A 15,009-nucleotide genomic window follows, 5' to 3' on the forward strand; every position below is an offset into this window, starting at 1 on the left:
CCTGAATCCATTTCCCTGCATCCCTCTAACTGGCTGGCCTGGAAACCACGCCTGTGTCAACGACAGTAGTGAGCACTGTTGAACTCTTACCTCTGGGCTACATACCCATCTTAGAAATTGGAGATTTGCCTCCTGGTCACAGCAATCCCATGAGAACCCACAGATGGTTAAATAATTTGGCCAAAACAAACAAATAAACAAACAAACAAAAACACCCAAGTCATAAGCAGCTGAGATGGGCCCTCTCCTCCTCTTCAGCCACTTTATCTTCAGTTGCCGTCAGCATTTGGTGTGGTTTTATTTAATCTGCAAGTCTGTTCTGTCAATCTGTTTTTCATTACTATAGCAGAGTACCAGAGGCTGGGTGATTTGATATGGACTAGGGATTTAAGCAAGCATAGTGGCACATGCTTGTGTTTCCAGCACTTGGGAGGTGGAGGTAGAACGGTCAGGAGTTCAACATTATATTCTTGGCTGGATAATGAATTTAAGACCACCCAGCGCCACGTGAGACCCTCCCTAAGAAACGAAGAACCCGACAACCTGAGGTTCACTGACTTTCTCTTTACTCAGATTCTAACCCAGTGTTTCCCTGATGGCAGCAGCTCTCAGGCCTCCAGCAAAGCTGTTTCCAGTGATTTAGTGACTAAAAGTATAATTATATACAGCAGTTGGGGGAAATAATAAGTGTCCTGTGGTGTACGTGTTGCCTCCTGGCAGCAGACTGAGGCAGGAGAAGGCCTGAGTTTGAGGCAGGTCTGGGCTACAGAGAGAGATTCTGTCGCAACAACAACCAAAACAACCATCTAAACAAACCTCACTCTGTCTTGCTTGCTGGCCACAAGGTGGCTTCTGTTGGGAAAGATCCTGTGCTGAGGACATGACATTGCAGCCATCTGTGCTCTGCACCAGGCCACAGTGGGATGTTGCTCCCTCATTTTTCTTTTATGTTCTTGTGTGGTTCTCGGTATATTTTTTCCTTTCTTTTGAAACAAAGTGTAGCTCAGGCTGACCTGAAACTCACATTGAATACGAGGCTGGCGTTGCATGCACTCACAGAGATTCACCTGCCTCTGCCTCCCAAGCACTGGGATTAAAGGTGTGCACCACTATGCCTGCCTCAGCTTTCCTTTATCCATTTTGCAATCCTCAAAATTAAAATACTTTTGCCTTTCTGCAACTATTTCCTGGAAAACCCAGACACACAAGACTTTTGTCCAAAATGAAAATACGTTACTTAATTTTTTTTTTTTTAATTTTGAGGCTAGTGGTTAATAGTGCTTGCTACTATTTCAGAGTTCGGGTAGCTCACGACTACCTTTAACTGCAGCTCCAATGAATCCAATGCCCTCTTTTGGCCACTGCTGACACCTACATGCATGTGTGCATGCACACATAGACAGACACATGAATAATAAAGTTACATATTTTACTTTATTGGTATTTTTTAAAATTTATTTTTATGTATATGAGTGCTCTATCTACATGTACACCTGCATGCCAGAAGAGGGGATTATAGGGTTTAGATGCTTGTGAGCCATCATGTGGTTGCTGGGAATTGAACTCAGAACCTCCGGAAGAGCAGACAGTGCTCTTAACCTCTGAGCCATCTCTCCAGCCCACTTTATTGGTGTTTTAAAGACAGGTTCTCCTGTATGACCAGCTTCCTTCTGATTCTCCACGTCTCTACAGCTGGGATCCCAGGCATACACCACCATACCTAGCATATGCAATAATGCAATACTGGGGATTGAACCGAGGGCTTTATGCACGTTAGGCAAGCACCCTACCTACTGAGCCACATCCCAAGCCTAGAGACTTAACTTAGAAGATTGCTTCTTCAGTTTCCTCCGGACCACCTGGTTTTCCTTGCCCTCTACTTCTATGCTGAGGCTGCCCGGGGAGTCCTGTGGATGCGGTGCTCCATGTACCCCTTTTTCTCTGCTCCTGCAATGTCTAAGCCCTTCCTTTTTTAATTCCTGGGTTCTCTAATGAAGCCACCAGGACTTGCACAGGATGGCCCTATGAAGGCCATTTGAGCAGATGGACAGCTGTCGTGCGGGGGAAGGGCTGTGTGACCGGGTCCTCACAGACCCAGATCTCACCGAGACTCCATCTCTCACTGTTGCAGCTGTGAGTGCGGAGGTGCTCAGAGCCCAGGAAGAGTGGGGAGTGGTGGACACCGTCCATCCGGACACAGGTGAGCAGGGAAACAGTGCTGCCCAGCACAGCTGCCAGCAGGAGCCACGTACGTGCACAGCCACTGCACCAGGGACAGGGAGGAGACGATGAACTCTTGAATGTTCTCATTTTAGTTATGTGACATAGAATAAAGCCCCATCCACAAATCCTACAACGACACCCTGCTACGTGAAGTAGGGAAGGGACACCACAGGGCAAGGCTGCTATTGCTGCTCACCCTCTGCCCGGCGTGGGGGGAAGACAAGGGAGCCTTGGTCAGGGTTAGCCCTGAAGGGGGACGAGGAAGGAGACAGGCTGTGAGGGCCCCTGTGGAAGACATCTGCTGGCAATCTCTGAAGGCTGTGGCAACTTGTCTCAGGTCCGTTTCTGACAGATTTAGATGGAGCTATAAAAGGGTAGCTACTACCTATGTCCCGTCCAAGCTTTGCCAAACTCAGGACAGATGGCCCAGTGAGCGGCACTAGCCACCACTTATATGGCTGGTGACAAGTTAGTAGCCAGTGCTTGGTTTAGAGGTGACAACCAGCTAGCTGGCCATCAGTGGGTGTTTGCTAATCAGACAACTGCTATCCCAAGTCCTTAGGCGTCTTCTCTTTTGACTTAGAGAGTGGGGTCAGCCCCCAGCAGCCTGGCCAGCTCGTCTCCTTCAGTGAGGCCCTGCAGCACTTCCAGACCGTTGACCTCTCCTCCTTCAAGGTATGGCTGTAGGGAAGTATGCTCCCGCATGCTGTTGCTTCCTAGCCTTTCTGGGCCCTGGACCCTTTCTCACCTAAGAATTCTTGGGGTACAGGATCTCAGGGAGCCAAAGAACCAGGTTTGGCGGCTCACACCTATAATCCCAGCATTAAGCAGGAGCAAAAAAGACTGCCTCATACTTAAGCTACAAAATGCGTTCCAAGCTAAGAACCCATGACTGACTGGTTGATTATATGTGTGCACCATGTGTGTGCAGGGGCCTTGTGGTCAGAGTTGGTTGTCCAGATCCTCTGGAACTGGAGTTACAGTGGTTGTGCGTCACCTGATGTAATGTTGGGGCTGGGAACTGAACCCAGGTCTTTTGTGAGAACAAATGCGCTTAACCCGTGAGCCATCTCTGAGAGCCCATGGTTTGTGTAAGGCCCTGCTAACCTCTGTGGAACCGGGCCCGAGGAGCTCTGGCAGTGCAGTCCTGTAGTTCAGGATGTGTGCAGCTTTCCCATGTTTTCCCCTCTTAGAGACCAGGCAGCTCCTTGGGGAGGCAGGACAGTCTAGGGGGCGGTGTCCTAATGTTTCATGGTGAGTGAAGGAAAAATCCCTGTAGGAGCCAGGGGCCGTTTGGGAATTTAATCAAATTCATTTACTTTTGAAACAGAATCTCGTTATGTAGCCCTGGATAAATTAGTACTCACTCTGTTGCCAGGGCTGGTGATAAACTCAAGGCAATTCTCCTGCCTCAGCCTCTCAAGTATTGGCATTATAAGCATACACTGCCATACCCAATATCATTTAGAAGTTTAGGAAGGCTGTCGAGGGCTGGAGAGAGAGATGGCTGAGCAGTTAAGAGCACCTGTCTCTGCAGAGAACCTGGGTGTGAGTCGTAGCACCTGCGTGTCAGCTCACTACCCTCCATTACTCACTGCCAGGGCATCAGCACCCTCTTCTGACTGTCTCAGGCGCCAGGTTCAGTTCCCAGCACTGACACCAAGCGCATGGTACACAGACACACATTCAAGCAAAACACTCATACACAGAAAATAAAACTTTAAAAAACTGCGGGCACTAAATATAATGGCACTAAATGTAATTCTAGCACCCAGGAGACTGAGGCAGGAAGATCTAAGTTCAAGGCCAGCCTAGGCTACATAGAGATAAAGTTGTGTGAGGAAGCAAGATGGTTGAGTGGGTAAAAACTCTTGCCCCACAAGCCCTGTGGCCTGAGTTCGGTCCCCAGAGCCCACGTAAAGGTGGGCGAACTGATTCCACCGTTGTTCCCCACACATGTGTCATGACATGTGTACCCTTCACATACATCATGCAAACATACACCCTAGTAATAAGGTGGGATCGGGAAAAGGAGGGTGAGGGCAGTAAGCACGCCGAGGGCTTTGGTGGGGTGTCGTGAGCGACCTGTAGTAAGTTTAGTACAATGTAGTTTCAGCCTAAAGCCTGGATCATGAGAAAGGCTGAAGAGGCAGAAGCTCTCACAGAAGGCCGGAAGATGCCACGGTGACCCTGGCTTTGGGGTGCCACCATGGCGTGGTTTAGCAGAAGCTCTCACAGAAGGCCAGAAGATGCTGTGGTGACCCTGGCTTTGGGGCGCCACCATGATGTGGTTTAGCAGAAGCTCTCACAGAAGGCCAGAAGATGCTGTGGTGACCCTGGCTTTGGGGCGCCACCATGACGTGGTTTAGCAGTGACATCTAACTCATGACTGCCTACTGGTCCTGGCGTCATGGAAGTGAGGAAGGAGCTGAGTTTGGGAATTCGTATCCTCAAAGAAACAGCTGTGTGAAGCGCAGACACAGCCTTGCTGAGGATACTGTAGGAATAAGGTTATTGTGCAGTTAAAATGCTGATTTCTGTACCCGCCACCCCCCAATATCTGGTTGCAGTTCTTATTCTGAGAATCTCCTGTCTCACTGTTGTGTAAACACTGCTCCCCAGTTGTCCCCTACTATGCCAATAAAGCAGCTCACAGCCAATCTCTGAGCAGGGGAGAGAATAGGGCTGGACTTCCTGCCGGCTCGGGGAGGAGCTGGAGGAGCAAGTGAGGAATTCAGCCATGAGAGAGGTCCAAGAGACATCAGAAGAAGGTGGAGTAGCACAGCTACAAAGTGCAAGTATCTGGAATGTGCGCTGGGAGGAAACCAGATTAGTTTAGAATGGAGTAATAGCCGGGCGTGGTGGCGCACGCCTTTCATCCCAGCACTCAGGAGGCAGAGGCAGGCAGATCTCTGAGAGGCCAGCCTGGTCTACAAAGCGAGTTCACGACAGCTAGGGGTACACAGAGAAACCCTGTCTTGAAAAACCAAAAATTAAAAAAATTAAAAGAATAGAGCAATAACTGCTCAGTTCTTGTGCTGTGAAGCTTATTTAAATAATATAATAGAGTCTCAATTATTTGTGTGATAGCCAGGTTAAGAGTGAAATTGAGAAACAGTTATATAACTTTAACAGACACTAGCTTGGCTTTTGCCTGACCATATCAGAGATTCCATGTGGCCACAGGCGAGCCTCACTGGTCAGTCAATAGCCAGTCCTGAAAGAGCCCAAGAGACCAAGTGCAGAGAACTGGCTGAGAGTGCCAGCACTTAAGGACATCTTGCAGAAGAGCTCGGAGCTGGAAGCGCCAATGTCTGGAGTCTCGCTGCTGCCTCCTGGCTTCCTCAGGCCTCCTCCTCCAGGCCCAAAATCTAGCTGAGGGTTGATAAAAAAGTTTGAATAGATTGTCTGCACTTTCCTTCCCAGAAAAGAATCCAGCCAACTATTCGAAGGACTGGGCTCGCGGCCCTTCGGCATTGCCTCTTCGGGCCACCAAAGCTGCACCAGGGACTTCGGGACGAAAGAGACTTGGTCCTCACCATTGCTCAGTGTGAGTGCAGGCGCAGCCCCAGGGCACACGCTGAGGCTCTGGGCTAGTCTGTTGCCATGAGAAGGGAGTGATAGTAGCGTGTGTTGAACATATAGTCCAGTTTCCCGTCCTCCGGGAAGCACGGGTTCCTGCCTGGGCACAGCCTAGCTGAGAGTGCGCATGTGTTTTGGGGCAGGTGGCCTGGACAGCCAAGACCCAATGCATGGCCGCGTGCTCCAGACCATCTACAAGAAGCTGACCGGCTCCAAGTTCGACTGCGCCCTTTATGGAGACCATTGGGAAGATCTGGGCTTCCAGGGTAAGAGAAAAGCACCCATCTTGCTTTCCTTGTCTCTTTGGTTCCAGAGGGAGGGGCCATCCTAAGAGAGCGGCGCACGCCTTTAATCCCAGCACGCAGGCAGATCTCTGGGGGTTTGAGGCCAGCCTGGTCTACACAGAGGGTTCCAGGCCAGCCTGGGCTGTCGTAGATTTCTACAGTTGCAGAAACGGATTTCCACAGATTTGGCTAGGAGGCATAGCATGTATGTTCAGGCACCAGCACCCCATAACGTAACATAGTTTCTATACATGTACAGTTCCAGCACTGGAGAATTGAACCAGAAGTTTGAGGTCATACTCAACTTCACAGCAAGGTTGGAGGCCAGCCTGGACCCCTCACAACCCTGTCTGTGACCTAGGACAAGCAAGCCTACTGATATCTTCTAGTTTATAGTTCAGCCTGACCCATGAGGGCTCCGTGAGAGGACCAGGCCGTCAGCAGTGCTGCTTTCATATGCGGAGGATCTAGGGGAGAATCCGTTTTCCTTTAACTTTTTGAGCTTCTAGAAACTTCCTGCAGACCTCTGTCGACATGGCCAGGAGCAGCATCCCCGAGCTTGCTCATACTCACATCCTCTCTTCCTCTAGCTATGTGGTTCCACCTCCTTCTGCTTTCATGGACCCCACTGTGCATCACGGAGCCCACCAGATACCCCAAGACAGACACTCCCCTCCCTGCCGGTAGCAGCCTTGATTTTCCCTGGCTCTTCATCTCCTTTGCCGTGTGCCAGGTTCCTAGATTCTGAGGGTCAGAGTGTGGACTTTGGGAGTAGGAGGTATTCTGACCATCAGAACTGCTTTAAAACCACTCAGGCACTTAGAGCAGCCGCCGTACCGCAGGTGTCACTCAGGCTGAGCTCACCCTGGTTCTGGCTGTACACGTTCAGTCATAACCTGGACATTCCGAGCGTTACGTTGTAAGTCTCTGGTCTCTTCTGTTCCAGTAGGGCCTCCTCCAACGCTAGGCCAGGGAGTGAGGGGCGATGTCACTCACAGGCTGAAAGCCCAGATAATGCCCTCGCTGGGAGCAGTAACAGGCCTCTGTTGCCATAACCGACCCTGTAGAGGGACAAGGGGCTCCTAACCACTAGACAGGGGACATGCCAAACTCCGCACTCGGCTTTTTGTAATGCAGCTAAGGGCTACCTGGGTTCAGTTAGACCAGGGAAGAAGCCTGGGCTGTCTCTGGGCCTTCGCTGAGGAGGAGGAAGAGGAGGAGGAAGAGGAGGAGTGGGGCCATGCGCATGTCCATAGTGTTTGGTTGGGGTAGGTTCCGCACTATCTAAGTTGGGTCTGTTTACTAGGCCGCCCTTCCCCTACCCTCCGGCTGGAGAGCCAGGTACCCGCATCCTCTTGATCCTAGTCTGTTTGTGTTGCTATCACAAAATGCTTACACTGGGTCATGTGTAGAAAATGGAAAGTCGTCAGCTCCTGATTGTGATGGCTGTGACATCCAAGAGCAGGGCTCTAGAAGCTCCTCGACCTCTGTTGAGGGCAGTCTTACTGTATCTTGGCATGGAGGAGGTACAGGAGAAAGGACAGACCTACGTCAGTGTGAGCCTTTCTTCCTTGTTTTCTCTCTACTGGCCTTGAACTTGGCTATACAGACAAGGCTGACTTTGAACGTCTCATCCGTCTACCTCCCACGTTCTGGGAAGACAGGCGTGTTGACAGATACGCCCAGTTCATGCTGCACTGGGAATGGCACCCAGGGCCGCGTGTGTGCTGGGCAAACACTCCGCCCGCTAAGCTACACCCGATCATTGTGCGGGTCATGCTGCGAGCCCTGAGGGAAAATGACTAGAGAAGGCCATGGGAACAGAAGAAAGCTTCTGCCAGGGTAGTTGTGCTGAAGGATGGGCTTGTTTGGTCACCTGGAGCCCATGGGGCTGTGTCCGGAAGTGGGCATGTGCAGAGCTCTTTAGCCCAGCTGGGCCAGTGTGTCAGCCATGTCCTGGGAGCTCAAGGGATCAGGACATGTTCCTCACTTACTGTCACACCCTGGTTTCTGCCACAGGAGCAAATCCAGCCACAGACCTGAGGGGGGCAGGCTTCCTCGCCCTCCTGCACCTCCTCTACCTGGTGATGGACTCACAAACCCTGCTGATGGCTCAGGAGATCTTCCGCCTGTCTCATCACCATATCCAGGTAGGGCTCTGGTGGGAAGACCAAGGGGGAAGGCCCCCAACACCCAGGAGGACTGCGTGGCTCAGGGTCAGGATGGTGGGCACAGGCAGAAATGGCTTCTCTGTCATATGCCCTGGAATCAGGGCTCCCCCATTCATTAGCTGCTGATCTTCCCCAAATCCCCCATTTGATTTCCTCATCTGCGGAGTAGAAATCACAAAGACTTGTCACTTCTTTTCTGTTGCTGTGGTAAAGCTAGTGAGGAAGGAAGGCTCTGGTTTTGCTCACAGGACATCGATGCCAGGAGGTTACAGCAGCAGGAGCTTCAGGGGGTAGCTGGTCCTCTCACCACGGTCAGGGAACAAAGCAGGAAACCTGCAAAGCTTCTAAGTGTACAGCTCGCTTTGTCCGATTCATATGGGCTAGACCTCCTGCCCAGGGAATGGTCCTGCCCACAATTAAGATGTGTGTCTCCGTGTCAACAACATAATCAAAATAACCTGTTTTTAGCACGCCCCAAGGCCATATCCCAGGTGACCCCAGACACTGGCCTTTTGTCAACACTAGCCACCATGACGCTTAGCAGGCACACTAGGAATATCCATTTGTCTAGGATCAAGCGGGTTGCCTCTTCTGGTACTGGTGGCTTCTTCTACCTCTGAGAGAACAAGCTTAGCTTTGGGATGCCCTATGGTCTAACCGTCAGCGCAGAGTTGGTTTTGGTAGCCCCTTAGTATCCTCTGCCTTTGGGGATAAGCCCGATGGTTTCCCATGTAGTGAGAGAGAGTATTCCCTCCAACAGACACAGATGTGGCCTGCTTCCTCCCGTGTATCTGCCCAAACTCCTGGGGCTCGGAATTCATTCATTCAGTGAACAAAGATCTTTTCTGCACCCCCCCATCCCCCACTGATTGTTTTTCATGGTGCTTGGGATGCATCAGAGAACAGAGGAGACCTGGATCCTTCCAGCAGACATGACAGTATACCAAAGTCCAGAGTTCATTAGAAGGTAGGCAGCCTAAGGAAGCGGGCAGGTGAGCCTTTAATCCCAGCGCTCGGGAGGCAGAGGCTGGTAGATCTCTCTGAGTTTAAGGCCAGCCTGGTCTACAGAGCACGTCTAGGATAACCAGGCCTGTTACACAGAGAAACCGTGTCTCAAAAAACCTAAAAAGAAAAAGAAAAAAGAAAAAAACTAAAGGAGACAAGTAATTCAGGGACACAGTGTTTAATGGAGGAGTCAAAGTAGCTCTCAGGGCCTAGAAGGAGGTGGCCTGTCAATCAAGGCCTGTGCCTAGGGTGTCTGCTGCGCAGAGGGTACAGCAGAGGCAAAGGTCACAAGAAAGGGGTATGCTGGGAGTGAGTGGAGGGACACGGCACATGGCGGGAGAAGAGTCCACCAAGGAAGCAGGCCTTGCCAGTCACATGGCGGATTCCGGGTTTGTCCCTGTGTTGCGTCAGGTGCAGCTGCTCAGAGCTTCAAGCAGCACAGTGACATGCCAGCTCCCGGGGATCTTCCCAGCTGCTCGGTGAAGAACACTATGTAAGGAGGTCCCTCATGGTCGTCCAGGTTGCGGGAGGCAGTGCATTGGAGCAGGGAAATTTCCAAGGAGCTGAAATAACTAGACTCCCTAAGAGAGTGGGAGCCGCATAGGGTTTGATGGGATGGACAGGGTTAGGATTTAGGACAAGGAGGAAGTCAGCGATTTTTTTTCTCAACTAAGAAAAACTAGGAAAAGAAGAGACAGGCCTTTACACACCTTATTACACACCTTTAATCCCAGCACTTAGGAGGCAGAGACAGGAGGATCTCTGTGACTCTGAGGTCTCCTGGTGTACATACAGGTCAGCTAGGATTACATAGTGAGGCCCTGTCTCAAAAAAGGAAGAAAAAAAAAAAGAGGTAGCAAAAAGGAAAAGCAAGGCTGGAGAGGTGGCTCAGTGGTTAAGGACACTGACACTCTTTTTGAGAGTCCAGGTTTGAGTCCCAGCATTCCCATGGTGGCTCATCATGGCTGCCACTCCAGCTCCAGGTCCTGTCCTCCTCAGGCACCAGGCATCCGTGTGGTGCACAAACATACATGCAAGCAAAGCACTATACACATGATAAAAGCACGCTCTTAACTTGGTTTGGTGACATATGACTGTAATCCCAGCACTCAAGAGGCCGAGGCCTCACACTGGGACTTCCAGGGGATGGAAACGGAGCTGTGAAAGAACACTTACCCAGCAGGCTCAGGGTACCGCGTTCAATCCCTAGCACTATGAAATAAATACCATAAAATAAATGCCGGTCATGAAGTACCTGTCTGTAATCCAGCTCCAAGATTTGACACCCTCACAGACATACATGTACATAAATAAATCATAAAAAGATTTTATTTTTATTTATGTATATATATGTGCATGTACAGATGTGTGCAGGCACCCATGGGTGCTGGGAACCAACTCCAAGCCTTTGCAGGAGCAGCCAGGCTCTTAACCACTGAGCCTCTTCTTCGGCTCCCTGTTTTGTTTTGTTTTGTTTTGCTTGTGTCTGAGTCAGCCAGCACTTCACTCGGTTGTCTAGGCTGTCATGAACTCACTGTGTAGCCCAGATTGTCCTTAAATACCCAGCGATCCTCCTGCGTTGGCCTCCTACATGCTAGGATTACATGTGTGAGAGACTCTTCGTGACAAGTAGCTACTTTTATGAACTTTCAAATGTACAAAAAAGTTGTGAGTGGGAAATAGCATCTAAGAACCTAGAAACCAAAGTCCGAGTCCTGGGTTGGAGATGCAGGGAGGTTGGTAGGGTGCTTTCCCAGTGTGCACAAAGCCATGGGTTCAATTCTGTTCCACCGAGAAAATAGTCTATGGTACACATATTTTCAGTTTTGAGTGAGGTGAGTCTGCTAAGCATATAGCAAGCAGAGGTAAAAATAAATAAATACCAAGTAGCAGATAGAGTGTTCACCAAGTGAGGCAGTTCCCACATCCAGCAGAAAGGATGGGAAGACCCTGCTCAAACAGCCACACTGAAGCACCCGACTGAGCAAACCAGGGTGGTCTCCCATGGAGCAGCAGCTGGCTTCTCGGTCCGCTGCAGACGGTTTTATGTCATGGGTAAGCAACAGCAGCATCTGCTGGACATGGTTTTCCTTCTAGCTGGTCTCAGAGGTGCAGCGTCTTCAATGCCCGACACCGCCGCCGTTTGCTGTTCCTCTCCCTCTTACAGGGCTAGGGGCCCAGCCTGGCCCAGGACAGGGACTCTCAGAGGACACTTGAGATAAACAGGCTTGAGGCTGTGACAAGGGGACTCTTGTTCTCAAGAGTCAGCTCTCCACAGGCACAAACAGCGCAGGCCAGTTTACCAATAGAACTTGTCATAGCAAGTTCAAGGCCAGCCTGGGATACAGAAGACCCTGTTTAAGAAGAACGGGTGGGATGCGTGGGGGAGATTTAACTCCAGTGTGGTAACCTACACCTTTCATCCCAGTACTCTGGGAGTCAGAGGCAGCTGGATCTGTTGTGAGTTCAAGCCCAGCCTGGTCTACATAGAAAGATCCAAGGCAGCCAGGTCCAGCCAGGGTGACAGAGTAGGACCCTGTCTCAAAGGGGGGCGGGAACTGGGAGTGCGGCTCAGTTGGTAGAATACCTGCCTGGTGTCCACAACGCCTTGTGTTTGTTCAGACCTCAGCACGAACCAGTCATTGTACTGCACACCTGTAATCCTAGCACTCAGGAGGTGATGGTTAAGATGACCACAAAGCAGGGTCATCCTCCGCGACACAGTGACTTGGAAGCCAGCCTTGAATAGCTGAGACCCTGATTTAAATTAAAAAAAAAAATGCTAGAAGCTTGTAGGAAAGAATGATTCAGCCGGGCAGTGGTGGCGCACGCTTTTAATCCCAGCACTTAGGAGGCAGAGGCAGATGGATCACTGTGAGTTCGAGGCCAGCCTGGTCTACAAAGTGAGTCCAGGATAGCCAAGGCTACACAGAGAGACCCTGTCTAGAAAAACCAAAAAAAAAAAAAAAAAAGGTTTAAAAGATAGTGTCCCACCATCCCCCCACATATGCACAGTTCAGCCCCAGGCATGGGAGAGCTGCAAGAGAGACGATAACAAATGCTTCACAGTGCTGACTGGAAACTATGTCCCCAAGCAGAGGGCCAGGTCCACAAATAGAGTGAATAGTTATTCATAGGAACATCCGCTGGTGACTGGAAGCTTATTGTCACGCCATGAGCAGCACACCACTTGTGTCAGGAACACAGTGGCACATTTGGGAAGTAGGGGAAAGGTGAAAGATAGGGACAGACCAAGGGTTACGCAGAGCTTTATTAGGCTTGGGGTGCAGGGGAGCAGCCCTGGCCTGGAGTCTGGGAGAGGGCTTTACAGTAACCACATGGGGAAGTGCAAAGAACAGAATGAAGCCGGGTGATGTCGCGCGTTGATCAGTGATGGAGGCAGGAAAATCAGTAGTTGAAGGTCATCTGCAATTACAGCGTACATTCCGGGCTAGCCTGGGCTACATGAGACCCCATTTCAAAAAGGCAAAACAACATAAACGGAACAAAGTAAGATGCCCTGGTATTTTTAAGATAAATAAGTAGAAGCGTGTGTTATTTCTGTCGCTGTGGCAGATTACCTGACAACAGCAGCTTCAGGAAGGTCGTGTGGCACCCACAGCCAGGGAGCGCGGAGCAGTGAGTGCTCCTGCTCGGCTCCTCTTCCCCTTTTTGTGTGGTCCAGAGCAGCAGGCCACGGATGGTGCGGGTGGGTCTCCCCACCTCAGTTAACCTAGTCTGGAGAATCCCTCACACACAGGACCAGAGGCTTGTCCCTGCAGGCTCTAACCCTGCCAAGCTGACAGTCAAGAATAGCTATCAACACCTCTCGCCTGTGCTCACGCAAACGCTGCTAGTTAGAATGTTTTATTTCTGTTTTATGTACATTAGTGTTTTGCCTGCATGTATGTCTCTGTGAGGGTGTCACATCCCTTGGAAATGGGAGTTGCCAACAGTTGTGAGCTGCCGTGTGGGTGCCGGGAATTGAACTCGTGTCCTCTGGAAGAGCAGGCAGTGTTTTTAACTGCTAGCCCTCTTAGTAGTAGATACAAAAAAGTGGGAGGACGGCTTCTTAGGAAAGGGTTCAATGGGAGAAAGGGCAAGGTAGGGTGTGAGGGGGATGTGAGGGAGTATAGTGTGTGTGTGTGTGTGTGTCTGTGTGTGTGTGTGTCTGTGTGTGTGTCTGTGTGTGTGTGTGTCTGTGTGTGTATGAGAGACAGACAGACAGAGAAAGGTTAAGTTAAAATTAACCATCACAGAGCAATAAAGCCAAGTTCGAGTGAAGGGAAGGGCAGGTGCTTTAGACCCTCTGCTTCTGCCCCTAGTTGTGGGGTTCTATCACCTTGTCTTCAATCAGTGCACTTGTTTTCTTCTGTTTTTTTCCCCCCGAGACAGGGTTTCTTTGTGTAGCCCTGGCTGTCCTGAACTCACTTTGTAGATCAGGCTGGCCTCGAACTCACAGAAATCTTCCTGCCTCTGCCTCCTGAATGCTGGGATTAAAGGCACGCGCCACCACGCCCAGCAATCAGTGCACTGGGTGGTGGTGGCACACGCCTTTACTCCCAGCACTCGGGAGGCAGGATCTCTGTGAGTTTGAGGCCAGCCTGATCTACAAAGTGAGTCCAGAACAGCCAAGGCTACACAGAGAAACCATGCCTTGAAAAACCAGAAAGATGTCTGAGTACCGTTGAGATGGCTCAGCAGGTAAAGGCCCTGCTGCCAAGCCCAGTTGGGTCCCCAGGACGCATAGAATAGGAAGAGAGAACGGATTATTACAGGTTGTCCTCTGGCCTTCACACATGCACACACACATAAGCAAATAAATGAATATAATTAAGGTTTTTTTTTAAATGGGTCTAGAGAGATGATAACCCAGCAACTAAGAGCACTGGCTGCTGTTCCAGAGGACGAACGTTGATTTCCAGCACCCACATGGCCCCTCACAATGGTCTATAACTCCAGCCCCAGGAGAGTGGCACCTTATTTTGACCTCCCAGGCATACATACAGTACACAGATACATATACAGGCAACATAACCATACACATAAAAGTTTAAACATTTTTTTCAAAAATGAAAAACTTAAGATGCCGGGCGTGGTGGCGCACGCCTTTAATCCCAGCACTCGGGAGACAGAGGCAGGCTGATCGCTATGGGTTGGAGGCCAGCCTGGTCTATAAAGTGAGTCCACGACAGCCAAGGCTACACAGAGAAACCCTGTCTCAAAATACCAGAAAGAGGGAGTTGGGTTCAGAACTAACCTGGAGCTAACTAACCTCATGTGGAGTCCTAGGTTGTAGGCCTTGAGTTACTGAGGGTCACGGTTCAGTGTGTTAGGTAGGGCATAGCAGGAAGAGCAGCACTGCCTCTGTGCGTCTAACTCCTGCCACTCCCGCGAGGCAGAGGGCATGCATAAGGCTGGCTGCCCACCGACCCTGGCTCTCTATTCCAGCAATTCCCCTTCTGTCTGATGTCTGTGAACATCACCCGCATCGCCATCCAGGCCTTGAGGGAAGAGTGTCTCTCCAGGTGAGTCCCCAGCGGAGCCTCACTCTCCACAGCTCTGCTAACTGCTGCTTCTCAGAGCTGGACAACGTCTTCATGCACCAGCCACCTCTCCTCCCTGACCTGAGACCCAAATGCCAGGCTGCCAGATGCTGGTGGTGGCGGGGTGGGGACTCTGTGAGGTGACCAGGTGGGGACTCTGTGAGGTGACCAGGTGGGGACTCTGTGAGGTGACCCGGT

The 15,009-nt window shown here is 50.7% G+C and overlaps 1 protein-coding gene and 1 long non-coding RNA gene across 9 annotated transcripts in view; one reads left to right on the forward strand and one right to left on the reverse strand.

The window, feature by feature from the left end:
* Positions 1-15,009, forward strand: part of ELMOD3 (ELMO domain containing 3) — a 32,263-nt gene that overhangs the window by 15,681 nt on the left and 1,573 nt on the right. For all 8 annotated transcript variants that reach the window (XM_084766560.1, XM_084766559.1, XM_084766561.1 and 5 more), the window contains 6 exons: positions 2,132-2,200; positions 2,807-2,898; positions 5,650-5,773; positions 5,949-6,071; positions 8,109-8,239; positions 14,717-14,793. In XM_084766560.1, coding sequence (XP_084622686.1) covers positions 2,132-2,200; positions 2,807-2,898; positions 5,650-5,773; positions 5,949-6,071; positions 8,109-8,239; positions 14,717-14,793 — 616 coding nt within the window. The remainder of the gene's footprint in view (positions 1-2,131; positions 2,201-2,806; positions 2,899-5,649; positions 5,774-5,948; positions 6,072-8,108; positions 8,240-14,716; positions 14,794-15,009) is intronic.
* Positions 8,162-13,640, reverse strand: LOC311588665. Its single transcript, XR_014776288.1, has 2 exons — positions 12,847-13,640; positions 8,162-12,726 (listed from the first exon to the last, which is right to left on the reverse strand). It is a non-coding gene; the product is annotated as an uncharacterized lncRNA (long non-coding RNA).

Source organism: Acomys minous, assembly GCF_964271855.1.
Source record: "Acomys minous genome assembly, chromosome: 17".
Taxonomy (NCBI): domain Eukaryota; kingdom Metazoa; phylum Chordata; class Mammalia; order Rodentia; family Muridae; genus Acomys; species Acomys minous.